The sequence below is a fragment of the Colias eurytheme genome, chromosome 9 (genome assembly GCF_061535395.1).
Source record: "Colias eurytheme isolate Ceu_HAF_F1 chromosome 9, ilColEury1 Martin Lab GWU primary, whole genome shotgun sequence".
Classification (NCBI taxonomy): domain Eukaryota; kingdom Metazoa; phylum Arthropoda; class Insecta; order Lepidoptera; family Pieridae; genus Colias; species Colias eurytheme.
Window position 1 is genome coordinate 8,376,472 of NC_142988.1, and position 19,770 is coordinate 8,396,241.

Genomic DNA, 19,770 nt, shown 5'->3' on the forward strand with positions numbered 1-19,770 from the left:
ATAGCGATTTTAGATAAGTTTTGTTAAAATTTCACTACCGGAGACAAAATATCTAATTTACGCTTTTTTACATAAATAAACGGATAAGAAGTCATCTAGAGATAGTTAAAAAAATCCTTAACTATCGTATGGTGGTGCTTATCAGGCTCTTAATCTGAACCGTTGAAACAAACTATAGACAATTTTACGTTTCATAAAGAATTTTCGAATTTGAGCAAATAAATTTTGTGAGTTCACAACTCCATCATAAGCTGACCTTATTATCTTCTAATAAAAATATATAATTTTGCGTTCGACTAAGCTAAACATATCAAAACACATCTTGCACCGGTCATTGTCACGATTATACTTAAAACTAATTTTGTATCTATATACACTTGCTTCTATAACAACCCCCTCCAGCTTTGATAGTAAAATTTCATAATTAATCATCATCACAGTCTTCTCACATTACACTTAATCCTAACCTTTAATGTACGATAAAGAATATTTAGGAAAATATTTACAAATAAACAGTACAAACATATTGGTATTTACAAAAATAAAATAATGTACATAATTGTTCTTTCGTACCCATCAAATATCTAATTAATAATTATTCTGCTATTTATGAGACACGTAAGCACAGACATAGATTTTGCACGGAGAAAAATACTACATATTATGTAGATGAGAATTCTATTTTCCATACATCTGTAATGTCCCAGTGTGCCCAAGAGTTGTTCTAATTGTGAGTATATAAGAGTAGAAAGATTGGTCATATTTGGAATTACTCCCGATTGGATATAGACATCAAAAATTGCCTAAAGAGCAAACGTAGGTACAAATAAATGGTCTATTAGTCTATACTACTTGTGTGACCCGGTAGTGATGTTTTTCCGTCACAATAGTTTCGATGGTGCGATGAACGTTTTCTGGGAGGTGGTCCAGTAACATGCGAGGCATCACTTGCAACTCCATGAAGTCCTCGGGACACGCCCATCGCATTTCGTATGTCGGCTCTTGGATGCGCACTTTTCTGTAAACGTTTAAAATTAATATCAATTTTAGGAAGGATATACTACAGGAATTTTATATTTAAGAATTTAGTATAGTTATACTGGATTAAAATTTAAGCCTGTTCATCTTATAGATTCTTAGCTGACCTGAACTTGAAGATACTAGTGATACACACATACACAATAATTTAATAACAACCAAAATATTATGCTTATTTTAGTTTTAAAATCATAAATACCTTTCTTCTTCTGTTTCAGGACTAGGTAAGCGTAAAAAGAAAAGGCAAATTTAGAGGTTAGTCATTTTGTAACAGCATATTTTATTAAAGCGTAATTTAATATGTTAAAATTTGATTATTACTAATAACTATATGAGTAAAACTCACTTTTCAATACCCATGCGCTTGCGTCGAACAATGTGCAATATTCTGCCGGCCGTAAATAACCTCGCTGTGGAAAATCGTCGCGCAAACACATTACGGGATACAAGTGCGGCTTCCTAGAATTTTACAATATTAAAGATTAATAATGTTAGTCAAACTTAATAAAATAAAGTAAAAAATAACATGTAAAGCCATGAACAAAACACAAAATGTTACAAAATAATACATAGGTGATTATGAAATTGTAAATAGGATACCCAGGGGTTACTATGATGTATTAAAGCAGTATTTATTCCAGTGTGGAAAAATGACAGAGCTACATAGGTCCTCTAGAATCTCCCCTACTCTGAAAATAATATGCTTCATGGCATCATGGTAACCCCCGTGATCCTTAAAATGCGTATTACAGACGTAGTACATAATATTATCTCAATGTATTACAGATGATATACACAACAATAAAAACAGTAAAAGATATTAACCAAATTGTGATCTTATGATTTAAAACAAACAAAATTAAAAACAGTTAATGAAAGAAATTGTGACCATATGATTTACCTGCACGTGCGACATTTACACAAAAGCAGAACATAGCACACATACCTGCACCACAGCACACAAACACAAACGATTAGACACGCAGCGACACAGCGGCTGTAATACAAATGGTTCACTGACAGCACTCACGGTGGAGACGCCCTGCAGCAGCAGCGCGTCGGAGTCGTCCGAGTGGTTGGCTTCAAGCTCCTCCGGCCGCCGCCACGTGGACTCGAGGTCGCGGGCCGGCACGCCGAACAGCGCGTAGCCGAAACCGTTCAGCATTATCCGATACTGTAATCAAGTAGGTTTCTTTATGATTTATTACTCTTTAATACAACTTGTCAGGAAGGAACCTTTTTAGTTCATAATATGATAAGATGACCGTATCCCAGTCTAGTAATGGTCTCCTCCAGGCCGAAAAAAGGTAACCCGCTCAAAAGATATATTTAAAATTATGTCAGTGTGAAATTTATTTTTTTTTTTTTTATTATCTCAATGAACATTAAAAATATAGATTTAGTAACGCTTATTCTCGGAAACTTTTTTACTTATAAAAACTATCAAGTGTTTATGTGTCGTCGTCGTACGTAATTCAATGTTATAAACAACATCAATAATGTAACATTCCTCAATCAATTTTATACGATTGGACACACCGTACAAGATGATAAATTTTACGGTGTCTCAATAACAGTAATAAATCATTAGATGGATCGAAACTGCGACACCAAAACTTTAATTTACTTCAAACAATTTTTATTTTTATTTCCTCTCCTTTAAAAGAAAAGAGACAATTCGAATTGATTCAATTGTTTTAAAAATAAATTAAGAAAAAAACATTTTCGCGCTAATGCGCCTATTTTTCGCACATATAACTCACCTTGGGCAGTTTAGTGGCGTGTATAGTCTGTATAACTTTGGTGCGCAAGTTCTCTATGCTGTGCACGCTGAGCCGCATCACCAGGTCGTCCCCGACGCCCACCGTCAGCACGAAGCTCTCGGTGTAGCGCGCCGCCTCACGGCTAATGAGCCCGGCTAAAAATACAACACTTTTACAACCGTGTCACGTACGCCGAGAAATGTTTAGAGAAAAGCTACGATTATTATTTTTTTTTCGCAAAAAGCTTCTGACATTTTTATGAGATGTGTCATTGAAAGATTTTTATAGTGTGTTTTGAAATGAATATGGAATTGTTCAAATGTATCGTTTTATGTTTTTAATTTTTATGAATACACTGATACAGAAATGCTATAGAATTTTAGTTTGCGAGAAAGCAAAGTACGCATAACTAACTAACTATACACGTATAGTAATTAATAATTATGCTAATATTGGCTTTATTTTAGAGCGTTGCATATTAATCACTTAGTAAGATGCATAATGTTTAAAATTATTTATGCAAAGTCGGTAAGAAAAAAGTTATGATCATTATAACAAAGTTACGTTACAATAATATCATTTTTATGTAAAAAGTTGGAATGAAAATAAATGATATTTGAAACTTACCGGGTGTAGAAAACGCGAACACTTTCAAATGAGGATAGCGTGGTCTTAATTTTAATGCTACTAATACTGCGACTCCAGCTCCGAGACTGTGACCTGTTAAAAATATATATTTAATGTTAGTTATGTTTTAATAAACAAACAAATAAATATGGATTAATATCGGTTTCGAATTTTAAAATATATATTTAAAAAATGTTGGGATAACATTCCTAGTCCCAACCTTAATTTATGCAAGCCATAGAAATCTAAATAACAAGACACATAAAAGTGCTATAATGTCATAATTCATATGAAAACCGCTGTCGCCAAAATCAACACATTTAAACAGATAGCTAAACAGTACACACAAGTAAACTATGCCTTTTATTGGACAGCTTGATTTTAGTGAAAACTAACTTAAAGATTAAATTAAGCTTTTTAATATGTATCCTAACGCACGAATTTACGGTTTATTTTAGAATAACATCCCTAAGTATATGAGACGTTTCTTTTTGTTCCAATACGAAAAAATTCGGCTTTTCTACAACAGAAGTTGTCAATTTTCAATAGATATAACTTTGAACATAAAGTCATAGAAATAAGGTTGAAATTTGTGTTAAACGTGATAATAAGAATGGTAGACTGTGTCATTCATTGTTATTTCGATTACTATGGTGACACTCGTAATACTTGTAAATATTCTATAATTTTAAGGAAAACCGGCATTATTTAAAAAAGAAATATTTACCGATGAAATATTATTCCTTTATTAGTATAATTACAACTTGTGGAAGAATTTCCGCAATGGGATATGCTGAAACACACCATGTTTATACACATACGTCTCCAGAGCAACTGAACAGTGACGAACACGCTGGTGTTGTGAAAGTCACCTGAGTGGCGACAAGGTCACGCGCGCTTACGACTTCTAGTGTCTTGTTATTTAGATTTCTATGATGCAAGCTATTTAATATTAATATATCATAAAAACAGTCTTCATTAATTATATTCAGTTGTATTATAAATTGGACAAAGCTAATTATATATTTTTCATTCATCGCTAAAAATAAACCATGCTAAAAATAAACTTTTATATTATTACGTACTATGAATAGATTATCGTTTTTGTAATAGAATATAATACCTGTTAGTATTAGGTCATATTGAGGGAACTGTTGGAAAGCCCTTTCTAGTACCGGTGTTAATCGACGCAGCATCTTTGCAGCACCCATAGACATACCCTTATGAGCTGCCGTCCCTTCTGGTAATCCTAGGAAATAAAACGACAGAAAATTAATACCAGCTTGAACTTAAAATTCATAAACAAGGGCTTTGTACGATTACCTAATCGTACAGACAATAGGTACATGTTCCCGGAATGCAATGCGTCGATGGTGCATATTTTATTATATTGTATTAATTATTATTTTAAGTTTTAACATACAGTTCAGTTCGCATTCGGACTCCGTACCGGGCGGAGCTTCACCATCTCATCCCATTACAGTTAAAATAAATATATCTCTTTATCCCAATCTCATATCTTATCTTTTACCCCAAAACTCCCCCTAACATTGGTCCTTCGAGCCGGATTTTCTGTAGTATTAACATATTGCCATTGATTTTTTGGGATTGTTTCACAAATCATTTTTACGCGGTTTGCAACAAAAGGTTTCCACTTATCTGGTTCTCCATTTATCCAACCAAGTACGGCCGTAGAATCAACCCATCCATAAACACGTACGGTAAAGTTAGGTACGCATTCGACTATACTTTTCATCAACTTTGATAACAACAAAGCTCCGCCCGGTACGGAGTCCGAATGCGAACTGAACTGTATGTTAAAACTTAAAATAATAATTAATACAATATAATAAAATATGCACCATCGACGCATTGCATTCCGGGAACATGTACCTATTGTCTGTACGATTAGGTAATCGTACATGTTCCCGGGGGAGAAAAAGGTGAAGGTTAGTAACTTGATGAAAGATGAACTTAAAACTAACAAGGTGATATTACAATTTTGTGTCTATTTACTAAATGATTGTGTTAGTTATGATTACAAGATGAAGATACAATAATTATAAGATTAAGATACATTTGTTCTTTACGATAGGGTTACAATATTATGTTACAATTGTTTTTAATAATAGCGTTACAGAGATTCACTTAAGTTGGGAAGGGAAAACACTCGAAAGATTGGCGACGAGGCTTGGTCATGTTTATTTACGCGCACATCACACTCACTAACACTTATCACACAATCACTTGTCACCGGGGTTGGAGGTGGCCGGGCGGGGACCGCGACACTGGTCGCCGCCTCCACCGCCGGCTCTGCTGAAGCTCGTCGACGACGCAGCTGTCTCCAATACGTTATTATTGCCACAACAACCAGAATTCCAATTAACACATATATTATGAAGTAATGATGAATGTCGTGATACGACAACTTCGTGCCCAATGGTTCACTCACTTTTAGGAGGTCAATTTTTCTTTTTATTTCGTCAAATTGCTGAATGTCTTCCGAAATGTTTGTATTGAGATCCTGATCTGTTAATTTGGAGATCGATATATTTATAAGATGATTTATTGGAGCAATTTCTATTGCCACAAACTCGGAAGTGGTATTAATGTTGCTCGACAGCTTTTTATGAGAAAAGACTTGAAAATCTTTAGTTTTAATAGTACAACCCTCCATAACGCTTAACAAACCCGCTTTTGTTACCTTTGTAGAGGTTATTTTATCAGCACAGATAAATTTTATGTTGCATTCATTACAACAAAAATAATAATATACATTAGAGGTCGATAATTCTTGCCAACGATTCGTACAAGGTAATGATGTTGTTTGACAAATTCTCGTATTAGGAATTCTCTTACATAAATCATGATCATCTATTAAATGTCGAATAGGATTTCTGATGTGACAAAACATAGTAGTAGGATTCTGGCTCAAACATGCTTGAAAATCGCTTTCCGAGATCGTTATATAAGAGTCCTTTTGTATGTTGATAGCCGCTAAATTAGAGGTCGGTATCACGTTCACCATGCTGCCGTTTGAAATACGTGGGATAGAAATGAGATTAAATATTTCATACATATTTCTTTCCACCAAAGGTATTTTTATTTCAATAATTAAGTATTTTTTGGTGTTCTTGGCTCTGACTTTTAGTAAACTATAGACATCTTGAAAATGTAAATTATCAACAGGCAACGCCAAATCGTTGGGTAGTTGTGTAGATATCAAATTTAACTCTGATCTCAGCTGTTTTGGAGATAACAAATGAAAGTCTAATTTGCCACCGTAAATATCCGTCACAGTATCTAAAATGAAGTCTTGCATTCTTCTAAGTTTGTATAATAAGTTGTTAGTTATAAGCGCCGAGGATATAAAATCGGAGATAAGAGATGCATTTTGTAGTTTTTCTTTAAAGATTTGGTTTGACTTTTCAAGGTAATTAAGTCTCTGGTTAATTATTTTATGTTGTGTAATCATTGTTTGTTCCATTCTTTTCATTAGATTTAATTCAGCTTCCACGATTGAAGTTTGATTTTTCCATAATTTAAATAAGTGATTTTCATTTTCTCTTAAAAGGTCGATATCGTTTTCATATTTTTCTGCAAATCTCTGATCTAATAATCCAAATAAACTGTTAGCAACGTAGCCTACGCCGTCTATTAAACCACGACGCGGGCGCTTAGCTCCCATATCAAATGAATCACTCATAAATAAAATGTTATTATAATATTCCAATTCGCCGAACTCGTGCTCAAGCTGTAATAGTATAGCGTCGCATTGTGTTAGTTGTTCTCTTATCATGGGACATATTGTTTTGAGATATTGTATGTCTTTTACGAGTGCGGCCGTTCCTTCTTGATAAGGGTATTTATCATAATAAACTATTAGCTTCCAATCGTCTCTAACCAGTCGCATGTTCGTTAATTTGTCAAAATAAATACTGTTGTTATTTAATGGCGTATACGTAAACTGTCCGTGACACGAACTTATTATTGAGAGGAAAAATAATGTTAACGATAACACCATAGCGGAGAAGGAAATGCCACGGGGATTCTTTGTTTTCGAGATTTTAATTTCTTCCTTATCATAGTCGGTAGATTCATTAATTGTATTTGTATTTGTAGGTAATAGTGATAGCTTAACAATAGGTCGTTTCATGTATCCGTTTTTGGTTTTAAGAGTGACAACCCTCACAAGGCCGTCACTTCCGGGATGTAGTTGTATGACTCGCCCTAAAGCCCATTTGCCGGGTGGCAAGTTTTCATCCTTTATGATGACTATATCGTTCAACTTCAGATCTGTTTGAGGTTGTCTCCATTTGGATCTTATAGATAGTTGCGTGAGATATTCATTCTTCCATTTAACCCAAACGTCCTGATAGATTTTTTGAGTTAAGTGCCATCGAGTTCTAAGATCATTTTCTGTATCAAAAATAGTTAGATTAGGGCCGCTTGCTAGGAAATGGGCCGGTGTTAAATAGTCTAGGTTATCGGGGTCTTCTGTCAACGGGCAAAGCGGTCTTGAATTCAAACAAGCTTCAAGTTGAGATAACAGGGTCGAATATTCTTCAAAGGTGAGTCTTTGTTCGCCAATGACTCGTTTAAGATGATGTTTGAGGCTTTTCACCGCAGCTTCCCATAATCCACCCGCTGAAGGCCACGATGGGGCGTTGAAATGCCAATCTATATTCATTTCTGATATAATAGAGGTACACTCGTTACTTGATAGGATTTCTAAGATCTGTGTATATTCTCGTTGTAATATATTGTTAGCACCTATGAAGTTTGTTCTTCATATTCTGCGTTCGTTCCGCTCAATTCATTTTCTAATTCCCAATGCAAGGTATCAATTGCCGACCAGCGGATTTGCAAGGACTTTAGGATATCCTCAAATTCCCACTTTTCCGATATAAGATCAAGATTTATGTTTGAAACAGTTCGCAAAAAAGCCTTAAAATTAGTTGTTTGTTTTTTCATAAGCTCTTCCGTTTTATTCATATTAGAGATATTGTTGGGAGTTTTTTCTTGATATTCATGAGAGGTTGACGGGGTTTGAAAGGTTGGAGGTTGTAATTCAGGGTTTTCTAAAGATTTATAATTTTGCAAGGCTGTCTTTATGTTATTGTATTTTTTCTTAATTTGATCATATCTATTGAATGCAAAATACTCATGAGAGTGATCGTTAAAAGATAGAAGTATCATATGGTTGTTGTGGAAGTCTACAAAATATTGTTCTAGCGTTTCTAGTCTTCGTCGTATATAATCGGAAGTCTTTCGCTCCGCTCCATCCTTTTTAAAGTTTATATGTAGCTTATCCAATGCATCTATTAATTGCTCTTGGGTAGCTAAAATATCCTCCATCGACATGTTTCAAAATAAGAGATAAAATAAGAAACCTTACTTGGTTAGCTTCAAGTTACGCTTACGCCGCGCCGAGATGTGAATTATTCCGTCGATGTGTAGAGATGTGATGCCTTTCCAGGGCACCAGGGTTGAGATATGTAGATGTGTGGTGCCTTCCTAAAGCACCGAGGTTGAGGTGTGGTGTCCCCCCAAGACACCAGGGTAGAGATGTGAAGATATGTGTGGTGCCTTCCCAAAGCACCGAGGTCGCGATGTGATCACGGAAACCCGAACCACGCACACAAACACAGCACAAAATTTATGCACACTTTTTGTCCCGGTCCCGCAATTCACCGTTTGCTCGAAGGACCAATGTAAGATGGGGTAAAAGATAAATTGATCTTCATTAGGATCCCAGCGTAAACCTAACGTTTTTGCAGACTCTATATGTTTAAAATCAAATTCCGCCTTTCCAATATCGTCCATATCATCCGATAAATCAAGCAAATTTGAACGCCATTTTCTAAGATTAAAACCGCCAGCTTTAAGAAGGTTTATAAGATCTAATTTTAATCGTTTCGCTTCTTCCACAGTGTGCGAACCGTGCAAAAGGTCATCCATGTAAAACGAATTTTCTAACACATGGGGTGCGATACTATTAGGATAATTTGACCGCTCATCATTAGCGAGTTTTTTCAGGGTCATCATCGCCAAAAAAGGTGCAGCTTTTGTTCCATATGTCACAGTTGCTAGTTGAAACTCCTGTAAAGGTTGGGATTTATGATCACGCCAAATAATTTTCTGTAGTTTTTGATGTTCGTCGTGCAGCCATATATTACGAAACATTTTCTCAATATCCGCCGTAAACCCGTACTTAAATAGGCGCCATCTTAAGATTAAGATTTGAAGGTCTTGTTGCAGATTAGGCCCTCTATACATGAGATCATTAAGGCTAAAACCACTTAAGGTTTTCGAGGAAGCATTAAAAACAACTCGCAACTTTGTAGTTGATGACTCTGCGCGTAAGACACAATGGTGCGGTAGGTAGCAACTGGGCCTTAAGTCGGCGTCCGACATACAGGGTATCATATGTCCGAGTTCTTTGTATTCCGATATGAATAGCTTATACTCGCGTGCCAAATGACTTTGTTTTATTAATTTGTTTTCTAATTGCATATATTGAGCGATACATTTAGATTTTGACTCACCCAATTTTTCTTCGAAATTTTCTTTTAAAGGTATTTTCACCACGTAACTACCATCATCACGTCTTTCTGTTGTGTTTTGATAAAAATCTATACAATTTTGATCTTCCTGAGATACGTTTAAAGGTTCAGGGACATCCTCCATTTCCCAAAACTGCTGGATATCGCTGTTTAAAACAAGATTACATTGATATGCTGACTTACAGTTGCCGCTTAAGATCCATCCTAGTTGAGTTTGTTGAGCGACGGGAAACATAGCATTAGAGCGGCAAATACCATCCATAAGAATTTCCGAATAAACATCAGCACCTAATAATATATCAATAGGCCTACTTTTATAAAATTCTGAGTCAGCTAATTTTATTTGATCAAGCATGGGCCAATCCGGTTTTGGAATTGTATGATTTGGTAAATTCCTCACAAGCTTTTTCATTATAAACGCATCCGTTTCAAAGGTGAAATTGTTAATATTTGACATGCAGCAGATGGATCTTAGCGGATGGAGCTTATCTCTTGGCGGAGCTTCACCATCTCATCCCATTACAGTTAAAATAAATATATCTCTTTATCCCAATCTCATATCTTATCTTTTACCCCAAAACTCCCCCTAACAGGCTTATTTAATAAAACCGGCCAAGTGCGAGTCGGGCTCGCGCACAAAGGGTTCCGTAGCAGCAAATATAATAAATTACAGTTAAATCAACCTATCTCAAAAACTATAAGAGATACTTTGATCAAACCAAAAATCGTTGAAAGAGTTAATTAGCATGCATCACCTCTATTTTTTTTAGAATTTTATACCCCGTAGTTATAAAAATAGAGGGGGGGGGACATACTTTTTACGACTTTGAGAGCTGATATCTCAAAAACCGTTCACTTTAAGAAAAATGTTTTTTAGAAAACTTTATATCATTTTAAAAGACCTTTCCATTGATACCCCACACGGGTATGTACATCGAAAAAAAAAATTTCATCCCTCAGTTACATGTATGGGGGGCCCCACCCCCAATTCTTTTTTTTACTATTTAGTGTCATATTTTTGTAGCGGTTCATACAACACATATTCCCATCAAATTTCATCACTGTAGTACTTATAGTTTCCGAGTAAATCGGCTGTGACAGACGGACAGACGGACAGACGGACAGACGGACATGACGAAACTATAAGGGTTCCGTTTTTGCCATTTTGGCTACGGAACCCTAAAAAGTGACGTTTTATGTAATGGGGAGGAATTAAGAAAATACACTTATAGATTTTATTAATCATTATTAATTGTTAATAATATGGCAAAGAAATAAATTAGACACTGTTTATAATACTGATTACGTAAATATGGTATTAGTTATCTGATAATAACAAAACGTTAAATAAACGACATTTTAATTGTTAAATAATATGCAAATTAAATTTCCAGACGTTCGCGCGTTCTTATCACTTAATAACATTGTAAGATAGAAGACAAATTGACTGATAAAAAGAAAAAAAAACATCATAATTATAAATCATTGATAATTTAAATAAACAAATATTAAACAGAGTTGAATAATTAATGTAGGTATTTGGGGAGAAGAACGATCATAATAGATTATATTATAGTTTTAAATATAATATTACTTTTTACATTATACATTTACTGTTGTTTATTCCTAACCTGAGTTACGCTTATTTTCTAATATTTTATAACTGTTATAAAATTGTTATATAATGACATAGATTACCCTTATCGCTTTAATAACATGCAATTTTATTGCAAGGTACGAGAATAAAATATGTTGGCAATATTAATCTTTTCCTATTAACATTGAAAAAAATGTTTTATGCGAATCTATTTTTCACATATTTATGAAATAAATCGCATTATTACCAGTACAATGTAACTAAAAACTATATGTTGTTAAAATTTATAACGAATAGCTGTCCCGGCAAATGTTGTTATGAATAACTCTTATCACTAAATAGACGTTAGGCGATTCTCAAATCCAATAGACTCAAAAATAATGAGAATCGGTCTAGCCGTTTCGGAGGATGTGCTAACTAACATTGTTACATGAGAATTTCATATATAAAGATTTATACATAGATAAACAGTCAAACAGTATTACCATCAGCTTCAAATCGTTCAGAGCCAGCGGTGAAATCGGTGAAGATATCGCTCAAAGATATGGAACCTCGTATCGCCACTACTATGCTTTCCCGGTCGTGGTCCGCGATCACACAGAATGGTAGCTGCAAAGTTAAATGCATGTTTGCTTAAGGGCATGTAAAAGGTAACGGGACCTTATGGTTATGATAATGAATATACTTATATCATAATGTTATGTTTAGTTAAAGCATTAATTATGGTATGGTCGTATGGTATTTGGGCGTTGAAACCTTATTTTGTTAATGATGCATCATTGTAAAATTGATAAGTTAGGTTCACCTTTGAATAAATTTAGTGTAATGGTTCTTTTGTAAATTTAAAAAACGAACGGTGCCTACAATTTTTTTGTAAATCCAATGTCATTTGAAAGGAATTAGTTTAGATACCAGAAAAAATGGCCGTCTGAAAGTATTTTTCTTTTCATACCTACTCTATAATCTATATTATCATATAGCTATAGCTGTAAATAGTAAAAAAGTGCCAATCATGGAGTTTTCTTTGAATTAATTTCTCACACTCCGGAAGACTGACTTTATCTTATTTATACTTAAACTAAGTTAAAATTTTTGTCTATTTTTTAAGTACTAACCGCATATGGCATACCGAATATGAGGAAATTTTGAGCTTAAATATATTAGTTAGCAAAAAGTCCTCAAACTTGTATTTCCTTGTTAGTTATTTTTTAGTTTGATTCATCATAATGACCTCGGTGTGTACCATGACATGAAGTTAATTGCTATATTTTAAAGCTTCATCATTAGGAGAGTTTTTTATGCATTCCGAGGCTTAGAGCGTTAATGCTACTTATATTAATCGGTATAATATATCTGCAAGGACTTCCCCTTATCACTTACTTCAAACACGCGATTATTGAAGGACGCGAAGATGATGTCATCCGCGGATAGTTTGGACATGTACTTGACTCCGGCGAAATGGCACAGACAGCAGTTGTCATCCGTGACTATCGAGTTCTTTGGCCTGTAAACCGTTTTATTTATAGCCCTCACGTGAGTCGCTTTACCTTCAATATACAAAGTTCGTACGGTATTTTTAAGTCACGTTTTTAATTTTTTTGCGTGTATTAAATTGTATGACACGTTTCTAGGAATATTAAGTTAGTTTACCCACGGTTATGTTCTATTTAGGGGTCACTTGAAGTCACATTATCCAAGTTTTCGCATGATACGTGATATAAAACAAGAAAAAATATTCATTAGGAACCAGTTATAAACGGAAGACAAAAGAAAAAGGCTGAGAATACAATTGCAAACGAGACTTAAATCAAAAGTAACAAAAGTTAGTTTAACACGCAACACACTTTTGTTCTTACCGACAACAACAGCACGTCAAATGCCTCGCCAGTTTACAGAATCCGGTGAAACAATGCCGATAGATGACGTACGGCCATCCGTACGCTGCTATAGATAGCCTCAAATAATGCAATGCGTCATCCAGATTCATCCACGGCGGTGTCTCCGAGAACACCTTGTTCACATCAGTGGTGTAAATCGGCTCTTCATCGTTGAGCATTTGTATCCGTCGCATTTCTCTGGTCTCGCGTTTCTGTCGGACCCTCAGCAACACGCAGCCAGCCACCACGTCTGAAGGAACCAGGTCCGTTGACCTGAACAAAGCGCTCAGTAGCGCTGAAACGAAAGTTCAATGTACATTTCTTCACATAATCAAGAAAGTGAACGCAAATTACTAACTACTTTATACAAGTGGTCTTGTGCGCTTTTTACTCATGTTTCGTTCAACTCGGGTTTCTAGAGTTTTTGCATGATTAGCGTTTATTCATGGATCAAGATAGCGGTTATTTTTAAGCATATTATATGCTGATAGATCAATTTATATTTAATGTTATCAATTAATCTCGTTACCTTCGACAAAAAGTACCTTTCAAAACAAATTACGCATAACTTTAAATGATAAAAACGTGATCGATTCTCAAATAATCTCCAACATGTATAAACAAACTCTATATTATATAAGGGTAATTAAAGCGGTATATACCAGCAACTTGTTGAAAAGCTTCTTTCCCATGTTCGTCCCTCTTGAGCCAACAAAACGCCCACCGAAATCTCCGAGACCACAGACCAGTGACCTTTCTGTGATGTCTGGCTTGGTTTGGCGTATCTTGCATGTCGTCGTAGTTCACAGACCCCAGCGGATCGAATACCATGAACAATCCAAATACTGTTAGGCCCAATTGTACCCAATTAAATAATACTATACCTAAAAGAATAACAAACATTTTTAGATCCTCTTAAATTGCTTTCGAAGAGACACAAAAATAAATCTATATCGATAGAAAACTGTGGGAAGATAATCTAAGATCTAAAACATTTCTATATAAAGCAATTTATTTTCGGAATAAGCTTGTTGTTTTATCTATAGACAAAAATAAACTTACTCTGTATGACTATACTTGAGAACTTGTCCTTTACATCACATTCAATCACATCACAAAACATCCACATGGTTCCCATCACGTTCAGAGCTACTTCTGGTATCACTAAAAATACTCTGAAAAACAAATAACGAATTGTAGATTCGACCTTCAAATGTTTAAATAATATTAATGGCTTTTTTCATTCGAACTCATAAAATCACGATTACAAAAACGCATTTACTGTTGAACTTTAAAGGTACCTATAATAGCATTACTTACAGTAGACTTAACATTACTTTGTACTTCTGCAATCCGATCTTTAATTTTAAAAGTGTTACTGAAACATCCCATTACAAGACTTTAAAGATTTCGATTCCAATTTACGAAGAAGCCAGTTCGCATCGTACAATAATTCTTGAAGCTATATGTATATCACTTACTTAACTAATAATAAAGGCGATACGAGTTTCCTCGCATCCGTGTCTGTGATGGTGCCTCTCGCGGACTGTTGCGCGAGGCCCGACAGCAGCAGCATCAGACAGGCCTGGAGGGCCAGGGTCCCGCAGAGGTACAACCGCACGAACGACCCTCCGTGCCAGCCCTCCGTCTGGCACTGCCATGTTACGGGGTAGAGGACTTCCACTACCAGCGCTATTAGGACTAACCTGTTGAATGGAGAATATGAAAATAGCTATAGAATATGGATGTAGTAAGGATAATAATCTGTATTTTTTATTGCAAAGTATAGAAGCATTTGGCGGTAATACCTTATTTAAATTTAAAATGTTCTGTGCTTGTATGTTTTTGGGCAAATATTAACCTAATGAAATTTAAATTATATAGTTTCTAGTTTATATTTTCCTTAATAAAAGCGCTAAGTATATTTTTGTTAACTTATGGTCTTTGTCTTTAAATTTAATTTTATAATTACTACGAGTATCTAAAATTAAATAGGATCTTGATATGGTATAATTTTAGGGTAATCATATTCAGCTTTTCATAAGTATATTATTATATAATTTATGTACATTATTTAAATATATTTAGCTATATTAGATATTATTAAATAGTTAAGCACTGAGCACATGTTAAGCATTTATACGTCGTAAAAATAACGGAAGAAGTGTTTATATATAATTATCGTAATTCTTCAACAGACAGCTATGATTAATTATTATTTGTTATCGTAGGTTATATATAGTATGTAACAGGTTACTAGATATATATTATTACAATTCATCCTCACAAAAAAGAATAATCATGTTTTAGTCTAAAAGTTCTTCCTTATTTTGAAGAATTCCTGTAAGATTTAAGAATTTCTACCCGTCAACATTAAGCCCGTATCTACTATCTGTTATATTTGATAGAAAGAACTTTAGAAAATCCGTAAAGCAGTATATAGCATTTGTGGTTTTAAAACTCGTGACCGTAATACAATTGAATAATGCCGCATATGATGATGACCACAGTTAATGCCCGGCATTTCGTACATAAACGTCGGCAGTGCGCATCAACTAATAAAACCAAGTCTTGACAATTTAAAATCCATTATGTAGCAATCAAGACGAAGCAGAAAGGTCAACGCGTGTGCGCGAACCGAAATGTCTCAAATATCGAACGAGAAAGTTCATTCATACATCTGGCCTAGCAACAAGTGAACTGAAGCAGTTAATGCGAATTCCAGAAAAGGATGTCCCCTTTTGTGATGAAAGTGCCTCTCAACGATTATTGAAAGGGTTTCTTGGAATTTACGTGAAATAAAATTCGGGGTCAATCCGTGCGGAATAAACGGCGTCGATATAAGTACCTATAGATCAAATTTGAGGAGGTTTTCTACAAATTAAACAAAGTACATAAATCTAATAAAGCTCTAAGAAGTTAAACACTAAACAATTTAATAAAAAAATTCGGTTTCGCAAAGACGTTTAAATACATTGAGCATGGAGAGGAGAATTTTATATCGTGATTCAGACTCAGAGTATAAGCTTGATACGCTACACGCTATGAATAAAACATTTACTTTTCCTGAATTTTCGTACAAAAATAGATTTATATTATTCCGCTTAGTAATGTTTAAGATATAAGAGAAAAATCTTACTTTTAAGTGATCTTGAATCTATTGAAAAATCGTAGGTAGGCATAAAATATGAAAATGAACTGCCGGTAAAATGTGAAACGGAACGGTATGGTCACAGAATACTTAATAGTAGCTAATGGTATGTTCTATGACTAATTGTAGTATGCAATAATCCCAGATCGTCTAATCTTCATATATTTGCACGCTCGCCTTGATTGCTCAATGCTCAAGGTACTTCGCACCTATGCAACGTGATAATAGAGTAGACTGTAGAGACTTATTGCTAATTCTGAATTAATTATTATTGGCATAATTGATAGATAATTATAAAAAAATAAACCCATTCATATTGATTATAATCTTCAGGGTAACCCCCTTGTTAAAATTATCTAAAACAACTCTTTAATTAAATATCGGTAAAAAACAAGCTACTTATAATATTAGATAATCTCATGAAATTATTGTATTGTCACCGTGATAAGTCACCTTGATAAGTGTACAAAGTTTGAATTAAATATGTCCGTTTAAAGTGTTTCATAATTGATTCTATTAGGTATCGGCACAGACTAATAATAATATACTACGTATACTTACAAGTATCGGTTAAACATCAAGCATACAAACATACAGGTGAAGCTAATATAAGCATGTGCAATAAAAGAAATTTGTCATTTCTAAAAGTTGCGAAAACAATCAATTTCTTACCAAACGAATCGAAAGAGAAGTTCAAAGATACTTGGAAAAACAAGATCATCTGAGGCAGCTAGCCATTTTCGCCCCAGCAGCCGGAGCGCCGGCATCCTGAAACAAAATTATACCTTAAGTCCTTGCTATAGAGCTCCTTATTGAAACTATTAAATGCCAGACATAGATGTACTATATCTATTACGTCACTTGGCAATTAGCTTATTACGCGAAAGACGATATCGCATTTGCGAAATAATATTGCTTACTTGCGAATTCCGAACACAGGCACAGAACGTTCAAGATGACTCAACAATAATTAATTGTTTCGACTTTATGAAATGTATGTTGTTTTAGATATATAATATTTTTAACAACCTTGTACCTAGTTTATTTATTGGTAACTTTAGACAAGGATTAATTTTATTTGGTTTACTCGGACTCGTATTGGTATAATAATTTGTAGTTATGGTATTCTAGTACATATTATATTATGTTATAAAAAACCTAGAGCCATACATAGTTGAATGATAACTAATATATAGGTTCTACCTATATTAATATTAAAAAGCGGAAGAGTTTGTTTGCACGTGTGAATCTCAGGAAGTACTACTGGTCCGATTTGAAAAATTCTTTGATAGATCGAGAAAGGCTATAATACATATATGTATCATCACGCTAAGAGCAATAGGAGTGAGCAATGCGGGTAAATCCGGGAGGCACATCTAGGCAAATAATAAACCGTGTTAAAAGTTGTTATGTCATCGTTTATAAGTTATTGACCGGAGTCTTCAAGACTTAATTGCAACACCATTATGCAGAGTCATTTCGAAACATATTATTTAGCATTTTTTACTATAGATTTGTAATATTTTTGCTATTTAAATAATAATAAATAAAATATAACAGAATTTTCTATAAACATTTTTTTACATATTATGTTTTGCTACTTATTCGTTTTTTACGTACCTAGTAGATTAGTCTGTGCTAGTAGTGTCTGTGGTAGTGTTTTATCAAATACTATAGCTGTTCCGCGCGGTTTCACCCGCATTACTCCGCTCCTGTTGGTCTTAGCGTGATGATATATGCAGTGTAACCTATAGCCTTCCTCGATAAATGGGCTATCTAACACCGAAAGAATTTTTCAAATCGGACCAGTAGTTCCTGACATTAGCGCGTTCAAACAAACAAACAAACTCTTCAGCTTTATAATATTAGTATAGATTTGTAGGGAATTAATATTGAGTTCATAAGATTCCGTTGAAGATTGTAATCTATATCAATATCTAATATAAAAATCACGACGAAATGTTTTGGGGCAAAGCATTGCAATTTTGCGGTGACAAATTGCATGCGTTTAGTATTCTACTTCTGTCACAGATAATAACTAGTAGCTAGCTACTTCTGTATTATTTTCAACAAAATCACAAGATGTTTCTGTTTGTCCCACCGTTGGTCTACTTCTTCGGCCGCTGAACCCGGATCGAATATTTTGGGAATACGGGTGAAATATTTGCGTATTTCTTAAACACGTTAAAGTCGTAACAAATGATACATGGAATGCAGTACCTTACTGTTTAACTGTTAGTACAATTATGGTATTTTGTGTGTGTTTATTTATTTTATATATTTACATAATTTTATAAAAAAATGTGTGCGTGTACTAGTGTACACACGTAAGAAGTGAAACTTCATTATGAGCTTATTTTTCAAAAAATAGCAACTGTACAGAAAAACGTCGAATCACGCGTGGTAGGGATAAGAAAAAGATGGCGCGTAACGGAAAAATGTCACTCGTAACGAAAAAATGTTACACCAAATTTTTTTCCAACCCCGATAAAGAAGTTTCACTTCAAAAACACTGCTTTATTTTGCAGTATATTATGTTTAATACCGATCTTACTAGCTGCTTAGTGTTTGTAATCGGTGTTAGTTTTTTCTGAAGTATAATTAAGTAACATAATTATTCAATGCATGTAATATAATACATAATTAAATAGTATTTGTCTGTTGTAAAAATTTACACAAAAATTAATTATTAGCTGGATTGAAGTTGAGGAAACTTAATTCTGACGCGAGTCGCGATCGCGATGGGACGTGGCAACGTTGGGCAACAGCCTACCTAATATTCAAAATTTAGAGTAAATTACTTATTATCAGTTCCGTATCGCTCCATACTTATTTGTGGAATCTAAATATACTTTTAAATATATTCAGGCTCGCTAAGTCTGTATAAAAACTAAAATCTGAATTTAAAATCATTTTATATAATTAGCTCACAACTATCCTGTTATTATATTTTGATATTTAATTAACAAAAAATTTGGTTTGTAACGTCTGTTAGGCATTGCACATTTAGTTTTTACATGTTAAAATTAAATACATAGTAATTATCTTGAAACTACAAAGCAAATTACATATATTATAGTTATTTTTTGTAATTACTCTAGTAGGAATATAGACACGTGTAAATTGCACTTATAATTAATTTGATGGAACT

At 34.2% G+C, this 19,770-nt stretch overlaps 1 protein-coding gene across 4 annotated transcripts in view; it reads right to left on the reverse strand.

Annotated features, from left to right (window-relative positions):
• Nucleotides 1-638: 638 nt before the first annotated feature.
• Nucleotides 639-19,770, reverse strand: part of inaE (inactivation no afterpotential E) — a 54,160-nt gene continuing 35,028 nt past the window's right edge. For 3 of the 4 annotated variants that reach the window (XM_090105079.1, XM_090105080.1, XM_090105081.1), the window contains exons 2-14: nucleotides 17,292-17,387; nucleotides 14,950-15,174; nucleotides 14,531-14,643; nucleotides 14,131-14,352; nucleotides 13,448-13,763; nucleotides 12,972-13,095; nucleotides 12,077-12,200; nucleotides 4,552-4,677; nucleotides 3,429-3,521; nucleotides 2,802-2,956; nucleotides 2,060-2,212; nucleotides 1,385-1,497; nucleotides 639-1,018 (exon numbers count right to left, since the gene is read on the reverse strand). In XM_090105079.1, coding sequence (XP_089961205.1) covers nucleotides 844-1,018; nucleotides 1,385-1,497; nucleotides 2,060-2,212; nucleotides 2,802-2,956; nucleotides 3,429-3,521; nucleotides 4,552-4,677; nucleotides 12,077-12,200; nucleotides 12,972-13,095; nucleotides 13,448-13,763; nucleotides 14,131-14,352; nucleotides 14,531-14,643; nucleotides 14,950-15,174; nucleotides 17,292-17,386 — 2,034 coding nt within the window. In that variant the 5' untranslated portion in view covers nucleotide 17,387 and the 3' untranslated portion in view covers nucleotides 639-843. The remainder of the gene's footprint in view (nucleotides 1,019-1,384; nucleotides 1,498-2,059; nucleotides 2,213-2,801; nucleotides 2,957-3,428; nucleotides 3,522-4,551; nucleotides 4,678-12,076; nucleotides 12,201-12,971; nucleotides 13,096-13,447; nucleotides 13,764-14,130; nucleotides 14,353-14,530; nucleotides 14,644-14,949; nucleotides 15,175-17,291; nucleotides 17,388-19,770) is intronic. The other variant, XM_090105082.1, reaches the window with a different exon arrangement.